The sequence below is a fragment of the Megascapheus bottae genome, chromosome 10 (assembly GCF_031878675.1).
Source record: "Megascapheus bottae isolate mThoBot1 chromosome 10, mThoBot2.hap1, whole genome shotgun sequence".
In the NCBI taxonomy this organism is placed as follows: domain Eukaryota; kingdom Metazoa; phylum Chordata; class Mammalia; order Rodentia; family Geomyidae; genus Megascapheus; species Megascapheus bottae.
Window position 1 is genome coordinate 8,158,909 of NC_143518.1, and position 13,796 is coordinate 8,172,704.

The 13,796-nt window shown below is 47.0% G+C and overlaps 1 protein-coding gene across 1 annotated transcript in view; it reads right to left on the reverse strand.

The window, feature by feature from the left end:
* Nucleotides 1–1,093: 1,093 nt before the first annotated feature.
* The window catches only part of Wnt3a (Wnt family member 3A), a 40,747-nt gene continuing 28,044 nt past the window's right edge, over nt 1,094–13,796 (reverse strand). The window contains exons 3-4 of the mRNA XM_090339710.1: nt 6,012–6,277; nt 1,094–1,604 (exon numbers count right to left, since the gene is read on the reverse strand). Coding sequence (XP_090195836.1) covers nt 1,125–1,604; nt 6,012–6,277 — 746 coding nt within the window. The 3' untranslated portion in view covers nt 1,094–1,124. The remainder of the gene's footprint in view (nt 1,605–6,011; nt 6,278–13,796) is intronic.

Genomic DNA, 13,796 nt, shown 5'->3' on the forward strand with positions numbered 1-13,796 from the left:
GAGAGCTCTGGGTGGCAGTCCCTGGCATTGGCAGATGGGTCCAGTGATCTCTAACGGACAGATTGGGCAAACTTGTCTGAAGCTCGGTGGCATGCCGGTGGCAGGTAGATAGCGTGACCACTACTTCAGCAGCAGGCTCCGGGGGCCAGAAGGAAACACCAGGTATCAAGGTTGTAATTCCTCTGTCTGCAGCATGGTTGTGCCGTGTTGTCCCCCAAACACACACACAATTCAGAATGAGGCCAACATCTTTGCGTAGCTTGGGGGCTGACAAAAGTCATAGAGCAGACATGGTGGGGCCTGGGGACAGAGGAATTGACAGTGGCTTGGCTATTAGCTATCAAGAACAAAGTAGGCCTCCGTAGGAAGAGACTAGAGCCCCAGAGCTTTCTTCAACAGTTCACCAAGTTCCTTCTCCCAGGATTGAGTTCTCCTGGATCCCCACCCTCATCACAGTGGGGCTCCGGTTGCCTCAGCTTTCCTGGGGAGAGCTCCTGGTAGGCAAGGTGGGCACTCCCTGGAAGAGGGAGATATCCACGAAGCTCGCAGAGGTCCTAGAGACATGGGGAAAGGCGCAGGAACCAGAGGGTGCCCTTGGGGTCTCTGGGGTTCATGGAGCCAGGAGATGTGGCTCTGCACCCTGGAAGGTTGGAGGGCTGAATCACTAGTTCGGAGCTGGGTCCACTCCAGAGCCCTGCCCTCCACTCCTCCCCTTCCAGCTCTGTTCCACCCTGTAAGAGAAGCCCTGCTTCCATCCAGAGCCCCACCTCCACTCAGAGAGCACCCTGCTTCCCCTAGCCTCCATTGTGGCTCCAACCCAGTGGATCACTACCAATTCCACCTTCAGGGAAGAATTCACTCAACCTGGAGCCCTGAGCCGCGGGGTGGGGTTCCACCCGTGAGGAGGAACTTCGCCACTAGCCCCACCTCATCCAGAGTAGCCCTACCTGCCCCTATCTGAGCCTTGCCCTCTCTAGAGAGGAGCCCTAACTCCCAGGTCAGAATCCCAATTCTTGGTAGGCAAGGAACCCGCCCCTAGCCGGAGCCCCGCCCCCAGGACGGAGCCCCGCCCCCAGGACGGAGCTCCCCCGCCGCTGCCGGGTGCGTCCCGCGCCACATCCCGCCTACTTGCAGGTATGCACGTCGTAGACGCGCGCGCACTCCTGGCAGCTGACGTAGCAGCACCAGTGGAAGACACAGTGGCACTTCTCCCGGCGCCGCTCCGTGCGCGCGTTGTGGCCTCGGCCGCAGCACAGCAGGTCGCAGCCGTCGATGCCGTGAGAGCTCACGTTGCACGTGCGGTCGCGAGTACCGAAGGAGCCGGTCTCCGGGTTGGGCTCGCAGAAGTTGGGCGAGGCCTCGTAGTAGACCAGGTCGCGCTCCGTGGGCACCTTGAAGTAGGTGTAGCGTGGCCGCAGGGTCTCCACCCAGCCCCGGGACTCGCGATGCTTCTCCACCACCATCTCCGAGGCGCTGTCGTACTTGTCCTTGAGGAAGTCGCCAATGGTGCGGAAGTCAGGCTGCGACCACCAGCAGGTCTTCACCTCGCAGCTGCCCGAGAGCCCGTGGCACTTGCACTTGAGATGCATGTGGCTGGCAATGGCCTGTGGAGGCAGGCACGTGAGCTAGCCGCTACACTGCCCACGGATGCATCTCCAACCCAGGACCCCTGCTCTTTGCCAGCCACAAAGCCCTTTGGGACTCCTCTCTGTGCTCCTAGTGGACACTATAGTGACGTAGGTCCTTCTTGCCAGACCCAGGATCTTGGGGGACTGGGAGGCTCCCTATAGTTCCTCAGCGGATTCTACTTCCACAAGGTCTAGGATGGAGGGAGCTAGAGGAGCATCATAGTTTGAGGATGTGAGAGTTTGATTCTTTCTGACAGGTAGAAGTAGGGGACTTCTCAGAGCCGGTGCTTATAGGCTGGGAGAGAAGGCTAGAGGTCCTGAGCAGGGGCACTGGGAGTGGTCCCTTTGTGGGCTTAGGAATGGACTGGGGGCTTGACAGTGGCCAAGGTTTGGATGAGGAGAATGTTTTCCCTATGGTCAATAGGATCCTTTTCCATTTCTTTGTGTTTATGTGGTGGTGGTGGGAACTTCAAGGTGGCAGTGGGGCCTTGCCCCTTCCATCTTTCAAGAAAGGGATTGAGGAGAGGAACACATGTCAATAAAAACTACCGTGGCACTGTCCATTGTATATAGATACTGGTCACTGCTGGGGAGATGCAGCTGGTTCTAATGGAGATGCGATGTAAGTACAAACCACATATTGGACTCCTAAGACTTAGTATAAGAAGAGGATGTAGGGGGCCAGGAGTGTCGTCTAGTGGTAGAGTGCTTGCCTAGCATGCATGAAGCCCTAGGTTCAATTCCTTTGTACCACATACACAGAAAAGGCCACACGTGTTGCTGTAAGTGCTAGCCTAGAGAAAGCTCAAGGACATTGCCCAGGCCCTGAGTTCAAGCCCCAGGACAGAAGAAGAAGGAGGAGGAGGAGGAGGAGGAGGAGGAGGAGGAGGAGGTGGTTAGCTAGGCTGGCTATTATGGTTTGGAGGATGTTGTTCCCCAGCAGGTTAGAAGATGAGCCCCTAGTGTAGTGATGTTAGGAGGTAGTAGGATCTTGGAGAAGTGAGGTTGAAGTTGGTCTGAGGAATACTTCCTATTGTTCTATAGCTACAGTGGACAATAAAGATTTCAACACGGTGAGGAGAGATTATTTTGAATCTTTTCAATTAATGTTGGAGGTGTGAAAATGCTAATGACTCTGATGATCATTATACATTATGTAGATGTGTTGAAATGTCACAGTGTATGTGACCATTACTGTGTGTCAACTAAAAATAAAGTTAAAAATGAGGCAGAAAATTGTTAGGTCATGGAAAGTACTGCCTCCTGGTATTTCTCCCTGACACGCCTTTCTTTGCCTGAAACTCCTTTCATAAAGTTACTCAGAGTCCCAGACTTCTCCAATGCAGGGCTACTGCCTTCCTGTGGTGACCGTATTCCCTAACACACAGACCTCAATGGTGAAGGGTCCCAAAGATTCCCTTTCTACCAATCCTCCTGGCTCATTCTAGTTCTACAATGTCTCTGAAAAGAGGGAAAGAAGGAGAGAAAGATGAAAGCAATCCAGGTGGGTCATTTTTAAGAGGGTGGTTATAAAAGCCAGACCAATCCCTACCCACTCCCTGGCTTCCTGTCCCTACATGTGATTTCTCCCTCTCCCATGTGCTCTCACCATGCTGCCATTCACCAGATGTCACAGTTAACGAGGTCCTTGTGGAGGCTAAGTCAGTCATGGACTTTTGTTCTCCAAAACTGTCAGCTATATAAACTGTTTTTTTCTGTATCAGTTACCCAGTACTTTTTTTTTTTGTAGAAGGAAAAACAAATGTTGATATTTTATTACATTTAGCATTAAAATGTATCCTGCCTGTTTATTCTTCCAAAATGGCTACTCAAAAATTTCTAAATGTGCTGGGCAGGGTGGCTCATGCCTGTAATCCTAGCTACTCAGGAGGCTGAGATCTGAGGATCACGGTTCAAAGCCAACCTGGGCACTAAAAAGTAGATGAGACTCTTATCTCCAATTAATCACCAGAAAACCGGAAGTGGCCGTGTGGCTCCAGGGTTAGTGTGGTAGCCTTGAGCTGAAGAGCTCAGAGACAGGGTCCAGGCTCAGAGTTCAGTTTTTGTCCCACGACCGACAAAAAAAAAATTACAATTGCATATGCAGTCATGTTTGTAGTTCACAAACTGTGGCTCCCAGGACTGGTTTAAAGCTTTAGCTAGACTTTGGGTCCACATCTACCTCCACCGCATGCCCCTTTCTTAGTCACTTCTTTACCTATCTCTATTATACTTGATCACAGTTAATGATAGAGTAATATCCCTGGCCCTGCTCTCCTCTATCTAGTCCATTTTGTCTAATATTCGTGTTCCACTTGTTTACATTCATGTTTTCCAAAGAAGAGGCACACTTCCCTTCTCTGCTTCTTCAGATTCTTTCATTCTAGTTTTATTTACGTTCAGAGTTTGAGATACATATATTTTAAAGGGTCAAATAACTATTGAGACCTGCTGAAAAAAATCCCAGGAATACTGTCTCAGCCATACAGCAATTTTTCTGACTGATGTAAGACAACCCCTTCTAATACCTACTATTCTTTTCTTTCTTTCTTTCTTTCTTTCTTTCTTTCTTTCTTTCTTTCTTTCTTTCTTTCTTTCTTTCTTCATCTTAGTGCTTGAACTCAGGTTCTGAGAAGCCCTCAGAACCATTTGAGCACCATTCCATGCTTTTTCTGTGTATGTGGTACTGAGGAATCAACCCAGCCCATTCCTACTATTCTTATAACACTCACCGCTGCCTGATTTTTGAGTGCTAGGCATTATCTCACTACGGAGGGTGAAAATTTAATTTCTCTCTCATAACTTTACTACACTTCCTACATGTATGTGATGTATTATGATGACATTTCCTTTCCTATTATTATTATTAATGTACTGCCATTGGTTTAGCCCCCAATTCTCCCTTAATTGACTAAATATTCTCAGTCCTCTCTTGAACATTGAGATTTTCAAGCATGTCTCAATTCTATCCATTTCCTTTTCTGGAGATAACTTTTTTTGCAAGAACAGGGCCCCAGGTAAGTTTCATGAAATGTAAATGTCTGAAAATTATTCTCTCATAGTGCAGTATGATATTTAATTGCTAGCTGCACATAAAATTCTTGGTTTAAATCATTTTGTCTCACAATCCTGAAAATATTACCACCCAATTTTCTTCTAGCCTTCATTTCATTTTTCTTCCCATGAGGTCAGATAGTATCTTGATTCCTGATTATTTGCATGAAACCCAAACATATTTCTTGCAGCTTGAAGAGCTTCTCTACCATTAGCTCTGAATTTCACAACACTATCTTGTGGTTTTTCCAGTTACTTACTGGGTTTATGGGTCCAAAACTATAGTCCGATCTGTCTGTCTGTCTGTCTTTCACATGCCATTAATTGCTTCTTAGCTTCTTCATTCAAGGCTGATGCTGTACCACTTCAACGATGTGTCTACTTCAGCTTTTTGCTGGAGATAAATCTCTTGGATTTGTCTGTCTAGGACTGATTTCGAACTTTGATCTTCAGATCTCAGCTTCCTGAATAGTTAGGATTACAGGTGCATGACACCAATGCCCAACTTCATCTCTACTTCTTAAAGATACCTGATACTGAAAATTCCTGAATGGGTCTCAAATTTCTTATCTCCTAACTTAAGACTTAATTCTTCAGTCTGATATGATACCAATATTCATCTATCCATATCTTTTTTTTTGAAAAGGGTCTGACTCATAAGCACAATTTAAGGATGACATGCCAAAGTACAAAGAGTCTCTCTGCATATGGAAGTTGAGCCCTTTGCCTCTTCTGGAAGCCTCAATGCCAGGAGCAAAGCCTGATTAGACTCTAGACAAAGGGGTAGAAACAACTGAACCTGTGTCTCCTCTATTTTATACAGGCTCATAAAACTCTATCCATACATCCTATGTCTTATCAATCATCCCTCTATTAACCATTAATCATCTCCACTAATGTCACTAATCTAGTTGTATATATATATCTTAATTTATATCTGTTTATCCATCCATCTATTCATCTGTTTCTTGATCACTGTTTCTCCTCCTGTCTGATCACTACATGTGTGCATTTCCTTATCACTGACACCCCACCTTGCTCTTTGGCTGACTCTCTGTCTCCTTCTCCATAGGGTTCAGGGGCTTCTGCATGCCAGCCATCCCTCATTCTTGGGGATCCCAGGCATCCCTCATGCCTGGGGATCCCAAGACCATAGGTAGGCTTGACATCTTATAGGAATTCAGTGGATACGGGGTGCCTCTGGGCAGTGCCGATTCTCACAAATCCATAGGAGGTGAGCAGTCCTCCTCCCTCTCACCATTCTATTCCATGGGACAAAACCGTGCTGAGGAACTTTCTACTGCCTAGGGACCCATGCCATAGACATACCTGGCGCCCAGCCTCGTTGTTGTGGCGGTTCATGGCCGAGCGAGCATCTGGTCGGTTCTCACGGGCATCTGCAAACTCCCGAGACACCATCCCACCAAATTCGATGTCCTCGCTACAGCCGCCCCACTTCCAGCCTTCCCCAGGGGAGCCCTGGTGGCGGTTACTACAGCCACATATGGCAGCGGAGCCCTCTGCACACGAGCGTGTCACTGCAAAGGCCACCCCAGCTGAGGCAATGGCGTGGACAAAGGCTGACTCTCGGGTGGCTGTGGAGAAAGAAGGAAGGGAAGGATTAGCAGAGTGGTAGGGAGGGCTGCAGTGGGAGAGGGGGTGTTCAGGATGAGCCAGGACTTGAAGAAAAAGAGAAGGCAAATGAAAGTGTATGGATAGCCGGGTCTCATGGCTCACACCTATAATCCTAGCTACTCAAGAGGCGGAGATCTGAGGATTGCAGTTCAAAGCCATCTTGGGCACAAAAGTCACAGCACCACTTCTGGTTTTCTGGTGGTTAATTGGAGATAAGAATCTCTGGGACTTTTGTGTCCAGGCTAGCTTTGAAGCTTGATCTTCAGATCTCAGCCTCCTGAGTAGCTAGGATTACATGCGTTGAGCCGCTGGCGCCTGGCAATTTCTGGTCTTATATGTAAGTCAATCCAGATTGAATTGATTTTGTGTGTGGGTGTGGATGTGTCTGTGCCAGAACTCAGGCTTGAACTTGGGGCCTTGGACCCACTGTTCCTTAGTGGTTTTTGTTTGTTTGTTTATGTTTGTGTTTTGCTTTTTTGTTTTTTACTTGTTTGTTTCTGTTACTAGAGCTTGAACTCTGGGCCTGGGCTCAGTCCCTGAGCTTTAGTTCAAGGCTAGTGCTCTATCACTTGCATCACAGTGACTCTTCTGGCTTTTTCTGAGTAGTTTATTGCAGATAAGAGCCTCAAAGACTTTCTTGCCCAGGCTGGCTTCAAAGTGTGATCCTCTAATTTCCAGCCTCCTGAGTAATGAGAATTACAGGTATGAGCCACTGATGCCCAGCTACTTAGCTTGGTTTGGCTCAAGGCTGGAACTCTACCACTTGAGCCATACCTCCACTTCTGGCTTTTTGGTGATTAATTGAAGATGAGTCTACCCGTAGACTTTTCCGCTTGAGCTGTTTAAACCATGATTCTCAGATATCAGCTTCCTGAGTAGCTATGATTATAGATGTGAGCCACTGATAACTGGTTTGAGTTGATTTTTATGTATGGAGAGAGATGGGGAGGGTGGAGGGGTGGGATCTAGTTTCAGTCTTCTGCATGTGATGTCCTCACATTTTCCCAGCATTATTTATCAAAAATACTGTCATTTCTCTAATGTATGTTCTTAGCATCTTTTGTTGGAAATCAGTTGGCTATAAAAAAAAGTAGATTAATTTTAGAGAATTCTATGTATCTGATTAAGCACAATCCCATTTTGGATGTGATGGCTCTGTATTATGCACAATGACATATTGTTAAGAGGCTGGGAGTGTGGCCTAGAGGTAAAGTGCTTGCCTAGCATGTATGAAGCCATGGGTTCGATTCCTTGGTACCACATACACAGAAGAAGCTGGAAGTGGTGCTGCAGCTCAAGTGGTAGAGTGCTAGTCTTGAGAAAGTCCAAGATAATGCTCAGGCCCTGAGTTTGCCCCAGGACTGGCAGAAAAAGAAATATTGTTAAACTATTAAGAATAAAACTTGGAGAACATTAAGTGAAATAGGTCAGGCCCAGTTATGTGGGGCAGCATGGGTTTCCCAGAATCTAGACCTGAGTTGGGTTTCTCCAGACAGGAAAGATGACTACATTGAGCCTTAGGTGTATGCAAACTTTCTGCAGTGGTAATGAGTAGGCATCTGCTCTGGCAGAAGGATGAGGGGGTGAGTCCATGTCAGTTTCGCTGTCATTGGCACTCACTCTTCCACTTGCCACCCGACATTGTTATGCTAAGCACCTGCTATATGTTAACAAAGTGTTCTAAATTGAGCAAGCACTCAGGAGCAAGATGGATGAGAATCTGAACTGCTAACAGATTTTACTGACCTAGCTGAAAAAAAAAATATTCCGGACTTGAAGCCCCATAGCCTAGGTCTCTGGGAGCTGGTATGCTGAGGAGTTCTTGGGGTCAGAGCCCTCTTGTACAAGGGTATATCACTGGACTCCTGGAAGGAGATTCCCAGTGGAATTCTTGGGGTTGTGAGAGTCCTTCCTTACAAGAAGGCTGTGGCATTCCCAACCTCATGTGGACCCCCAGGAGGCTTCTGTCCTGAGGGATGGGCAGGTGGATTGATCCCCAGGCTTTTTCCAACCAAGTTCTAAAAAATCAACCCTGGAGACTCTGTGTCTTTAATTTCAAATAGGAAGAGCAAGAAAACTGAGCAAGTGTGTACATACTCTGATACACTCAGGAGGCCTGATCTCATCCACACAGTACTATCATCAAAAAATGGACATTTCCTCCCACTCCCATACAGAGAATCCACAATGAATATGTGCCAACCTTCTGGCTGGTGGGCAAAGTCTGTCCATGTTCCTCAGCAAACTCAAGGAAATGGAGGGGAGGTTGGAGGAGCCTGAGGGATATGGTGACATAAAACAACAAGGAGGGCTGGAAATGTAGCTTACTGGTAGAGTGCTTGATTAGCATGCATGAAGCTCTGGGTTCCATTCCTTAGTTCCCAGAAAAAATCCAGAAATGGCTCTGTGGCTCAAGTGTTAGAGTGCTACCCTTGAGTAAAAGAAACTCAGGGACAGTGCCCAGGCCCTGAGTTCAAGTCCCAGGACTGGCAAGATGGATAGATAGATAGATAGACAGACAGACAGATAGACAGACAGATAGATGGATAAATAGATGGATGGATCAAGGGAACTGAGATGATATTCTGGCATGGAAAAAGGAGATCAGTGGGAAAGTGGGTAACGTTTGAGTTAGGTCTAGGATTTGGTTAGTAGATTAGACTCATAGTTTTGATGGATACATCATGGTTATATACAATTCCTGTAGTATGGAAGGATGAGCCAGGGGACCCAGGTATTTTAGTACTAGTCCTACAGTGTTTCTATAAATTTAAAGTGATTTCAAAATAAAAAAGGAAATGTCCTGAGGCTGCCAAGAGAAATGTCTCCAGAATGTCCAGGTGATACTTTATAATGGCAGGGAGGATTGATTCCAGCCAATGGCCTAGATGTAGCACCTCCATTGAGGTTATAGGCACGTCCCCCATCTCTTCCTTTGAGACTGTGGGCAGAAACTACAGGGTATCTCTTAGAGTGCACATGTTTTCCTGTAGAAGGAATTGGCTGATTTTATCAGATTCCACAAAGGTTAGGGAAATCATTGTGAATCAGTTCCTGCCTTAGAGTCATCTGCTCCCCCCTGCCGATCTTGGGGCTTTAATTGGGCACTGTCCATGAGCTGCTTTGGCTCAAGGGTAGCATGCTATCACTTGAGCCTCCACACCACTTCTGGCCTTTTCTGCTTATGTAGCATGGAGGAATCAATCTAGGGCAAGCACTCTACCACTAAGCCACATTCCCATCCAAGTCATCTCTTTTTGCAGAAAACAAAACAGGATTCCTCTGAGATCATGCACTGAGGACACAAGTGCCTTCCTCGAAGCCAAGTTCTTCATAGTGAACAATACCTTTGACTGGGATTCTGCTTCTACTGACATAACAGAGGCAGCTAGCATGGGGGATGAAGGCATCCTGTAATGGGAAGTGGTTCACACTCCAGAAATGTAAGTGCATCATCTCAGCTAGCAGGAAAAATGCCTTACTCCTAAAGGGTTGTTGGGGGTTAAATGTGGAAGAGTATGCTGTAGGCTACTGGGCCCAGGCAGATGCTGCCAATTTGGCCCATATGCCTGGAGCAGAGCCAGGATGAACTTTGTGAGTTAGTGAAAGCCTTCTCTGTTCACACCCAAGACTCTTCCCATACTGCTGTCACTTGTAAAGAAAGAAGAAAGTAAATTATATGACTTAATTGCTCTGTAAGAGAAACAAATTATGAATCAGGTACAGTAGTGAACTCCTATAATCTCAGTATCTAGGAAGGGAGGCTGAGGCAGGAGGATCATGAGTTTGAGTCAGGCACAAGGTACAGTGTTTCAAAGAACAAACCAACCAATCAGCAAACCAAACCAAAGAAAAAAGCAAATTCTACTTGAGAAAATCATTTTCATCAGATCACTTGCTACGATCTTATTTAGAAACTATTGATCAAGTTAATAAAAACTAACATTTATCTGTGTCATTCTTTTTTTCATCCACCCATCCATTCTCTACCATATACCACCCATCCATTTTCTATTTATTATCTACTCACCATCTATTCATCATTCTTCTGCTGCTATCTATGTATTTATACTCTTACTATCCTTCCAATCAACCATTATCCATCTACTCATCATCCATCCTTCCCTCCATCCATCCATCCGTCCATCCATTCATTCAAGATATAAAAATCCATATTAAGCCAGGCACTAGTTGCAGAACTAGAAATATGAGATGAATAAAATGCAATGTACCTACTCTCATGAACCAGTATTTGAAAGATCAACTTTGAGACAGTGGATTGCAGCTTAATAAAATTTCTAACAATTTAGGTCTAATGAAGATTGAAGGAGTTATGGTTCTAATGGCATTTAAACAGAGAATGGAAGATTCACTGTCAAGTGAAAAGAATCCCTTACCATAAGAAAAACTAAAAAGGGAAAGTCTTCTCTATCCTTAGTGGAATGCTTGGCTGATTTAAGTCAGGTCCTTTGCTGTGAGCTCTCTTGAGTCACCTGTCTTTGGGAGTTTATAGTTGATAAAGGAGAGAGTAGGGGGTAGAAAAGAACATACAGCAAAGCTTGGCAACATGGAATTCAGAGCAAACCTGGAATAGTAGATAGATGGATAGGTGATGTAAGGACGAATGGACTCATGGATGATAGACACAAAGATGGTACATGAATGGATGAATAGTACATGGTTAGACAGATGGGTGATGGGTAGGTAGATGGATGACTGGATAGAAGAATAAATGGTTGGTGGATTGGTGGATGGATAGGTGAGTGATGGCTGCAGGGGTGATAAATGGATAGATAAGTATATGGAAGAAGGATGATGGAGTTTGGGTCTTTGGGAGGATAGGGAGAGTCACTAGTGGGGCTGCATCACAACTGAGGGCAATCCAGCTCTCAGGAGTCAGAAACCATGGGATGAGATTCAGCACTTGGTTGCCCTGGAGTCTTAGGACTTCTGATTTAGAGGGATCTCAACTAATCTCATATTTCCTGAGTCTATTTCATTGGTTTGTCAAGAACCAGAGGTCATTTGGGGAAAGAGGTCAACCAAATATTTGTATTTTCTTGTGAGAGGATAAAAGTGTCTAAGAAACAACTGCCGTATTGAGTTGGGAATGTAGCTTAGTGGTAGAGTGCTTGCCTAGCATGCATGAAGCCCTAAGTTCCATTCCTCAGTACCACATACACAGAAAAAGTTCAAAGTGGTGCTGTGGCTCAAGTGGTAGAATGCTAGTTTTGAACAAAAAGAAGGGACAGTGCCCAGGCCCTGAGTTCAAGCCCCAGGACTTGCAAGAAAAAGAAAAGAAAAGGAGAAACAACTGCTACATCTTCAGGAAAGGATCTCTGGATGCCAAAAAGGAAGGATTTACTTCCAAGTTCAGGTTTATTGAAGAAATATTACACCAGTTGTCACACTTTTCATCATGAAGCACTAACTGCACCATGAAGAGTGCTGTGCTCTATCTAGCCTTGGCCTCTGTGAACCTGTCTTTCCTGGGGAGATTACCGAAAAGGCCATTTCAGCCAGGACCAAGGTGTGCTCAGAAGTTCTTCCTGTGAGAGCTCAGCTCAGAGGTGGTCCTGCTCTGGAGAGAAGGGCCCACATGAATCATTTATCTGTGTCCCAGATGAATCCTTATTTGCAGAGAACTGACCCAGGCAGACATAGGAAGAAGACTCAGAAAGAGTCAGCCATGGGTCCCAAACAGCTCAGCAGTGAGTGCAGAGAGAGCCCTGACAAAGTAGTCTTGAGAGATTTCCCTGTACTCTCCTGCAGGATTCTACAGTATCACTAGGTGTTTCCATGGCTGCAGTCTTGAGTGGGCCAGAAGCCCACCTGCATGGCTCTATCTCATATTCTCTGGCTAAGGAAAACATGCTTAGTTGTCCTCTTCACCAGGGAAAGGCTGTGGGTTCACACTAAGTGAGAGATGGATAGCCCCAGGGCTCCTGACCTACACCTGTTGGCTCCCGAAAGGATTCCCTTAGGGGTTTTCAGAGGAAGAAGGAATTTCCTGGGAGGGAGATTGTTGTTCTGATGTGACAAGGAAACGAGGCTCATGGGAGCAGCATGTTCGGGCCTGTAGGGGGTTGGCTCAGCCCAGCCCCTTGGGGAAACTCAACAGAGAACTGGGTCTGGGAACTTCCCAGCCACAGTCACTTGATAATAATATATCACTTAAAGGCCACCCTGGAAAGTTGGGTCAACAGTTCTGCGAGAGAGGCAATGCCTCATTTAGGCTGAAACCTTCAGACTCAGATAGGATCCTTAACCTAGAGTCCCTTCCGTGGTTGGTGACTAAAAGACAAATACAACTTGGCCATGACTCATATGGATGGCACTGGCCCTTGTGTAGAACCCTGTCAGAGGAGAAGGACTGACCACAGTAGGTATAGAAGGGTCCATGGTCAGGGACAGGTCTTTTACATGTTGATGCTCCCCCCCACCAGTGGTCAGGGAGTATCTCACTGGTCTACCTGAAGCTGGGTCCTTCCATCGTGAGCTCTGGGACTTAGGGTTCTAGCTGTAATCAGCTGAAGCAGGGCCAAGGCTCAGGCCCAGCATGGGTTGAAGATATTCCTCTCCAGCCTTGTTCTGGTATCCTGAAGTGGCTGACCTCATTCTAGTATCTGTATGACACTCTTGTGCACAGCTTTGCATGCTTCCCTAATCCGGAAGTGTTGTAACTCTGCCTTGGCAACTCCTGGTATCAAGAGTCAGCCTTCCCCCACCCTTCTCTGGCCAGCATGAAGCGTCATCTCCATTAGACATGTTCAGCCCCAGCAGCAGGACAACTGCATGGTCACAAGTACCCAGGGGACAGAGGCTTGGAGCCCCCCCCACCCCTGCCCCATTGCCTCACTGCCCAGCAAAGGCCCCCAGTGGGAAACATTTTTGTTGTCACTAGCTTTTCTCCCCCTGGCCTATGAGGAGGTTCTTTATGCCCCAGAGCAAGGACACGTGTCCCTAAGGAAATATCTGTTGCTCAGGAATGAGCCTGGGGATGGAGGCAACAGACAGAAGGTCACAGAGAACACAAGGTCCTTACCACCCACCCACACCCCTTACCTGACACGCACAGAGCTACAGGGGGCCGTAGGGCCGGGAATGTAGCAGATGAGGGTTGCCCCCCATCTCTAGCAGGCTCACTCTGGCTTCTGCCAGCTCATCCCCCTCCCGCCCCCCTACACCTGTGGAAAGCAGAAGCAAAGGAAGGAGTTGGTGGGGAGGGGAGAAGAGAGTGAAGAGGAGGGTGAGAAAGAGTTGGGGGGGGGGGGCGAAAGACAAGGAGAACTACAAACCTCCAAGCCTGGCCACAAGCCCGTGGTGGCGCAGCCACAGCTTTGCTCACGCTGGCACGGGGAGCATGCTTTACCTGGCTGCTATCACCACCGTGAAGATGGTACTGACCATCCTTCCCATTCCCACCCCGAGGACCCGGGGAGCGGCCAGAACATGGAATGGGTGGACACCTCTCTCCTG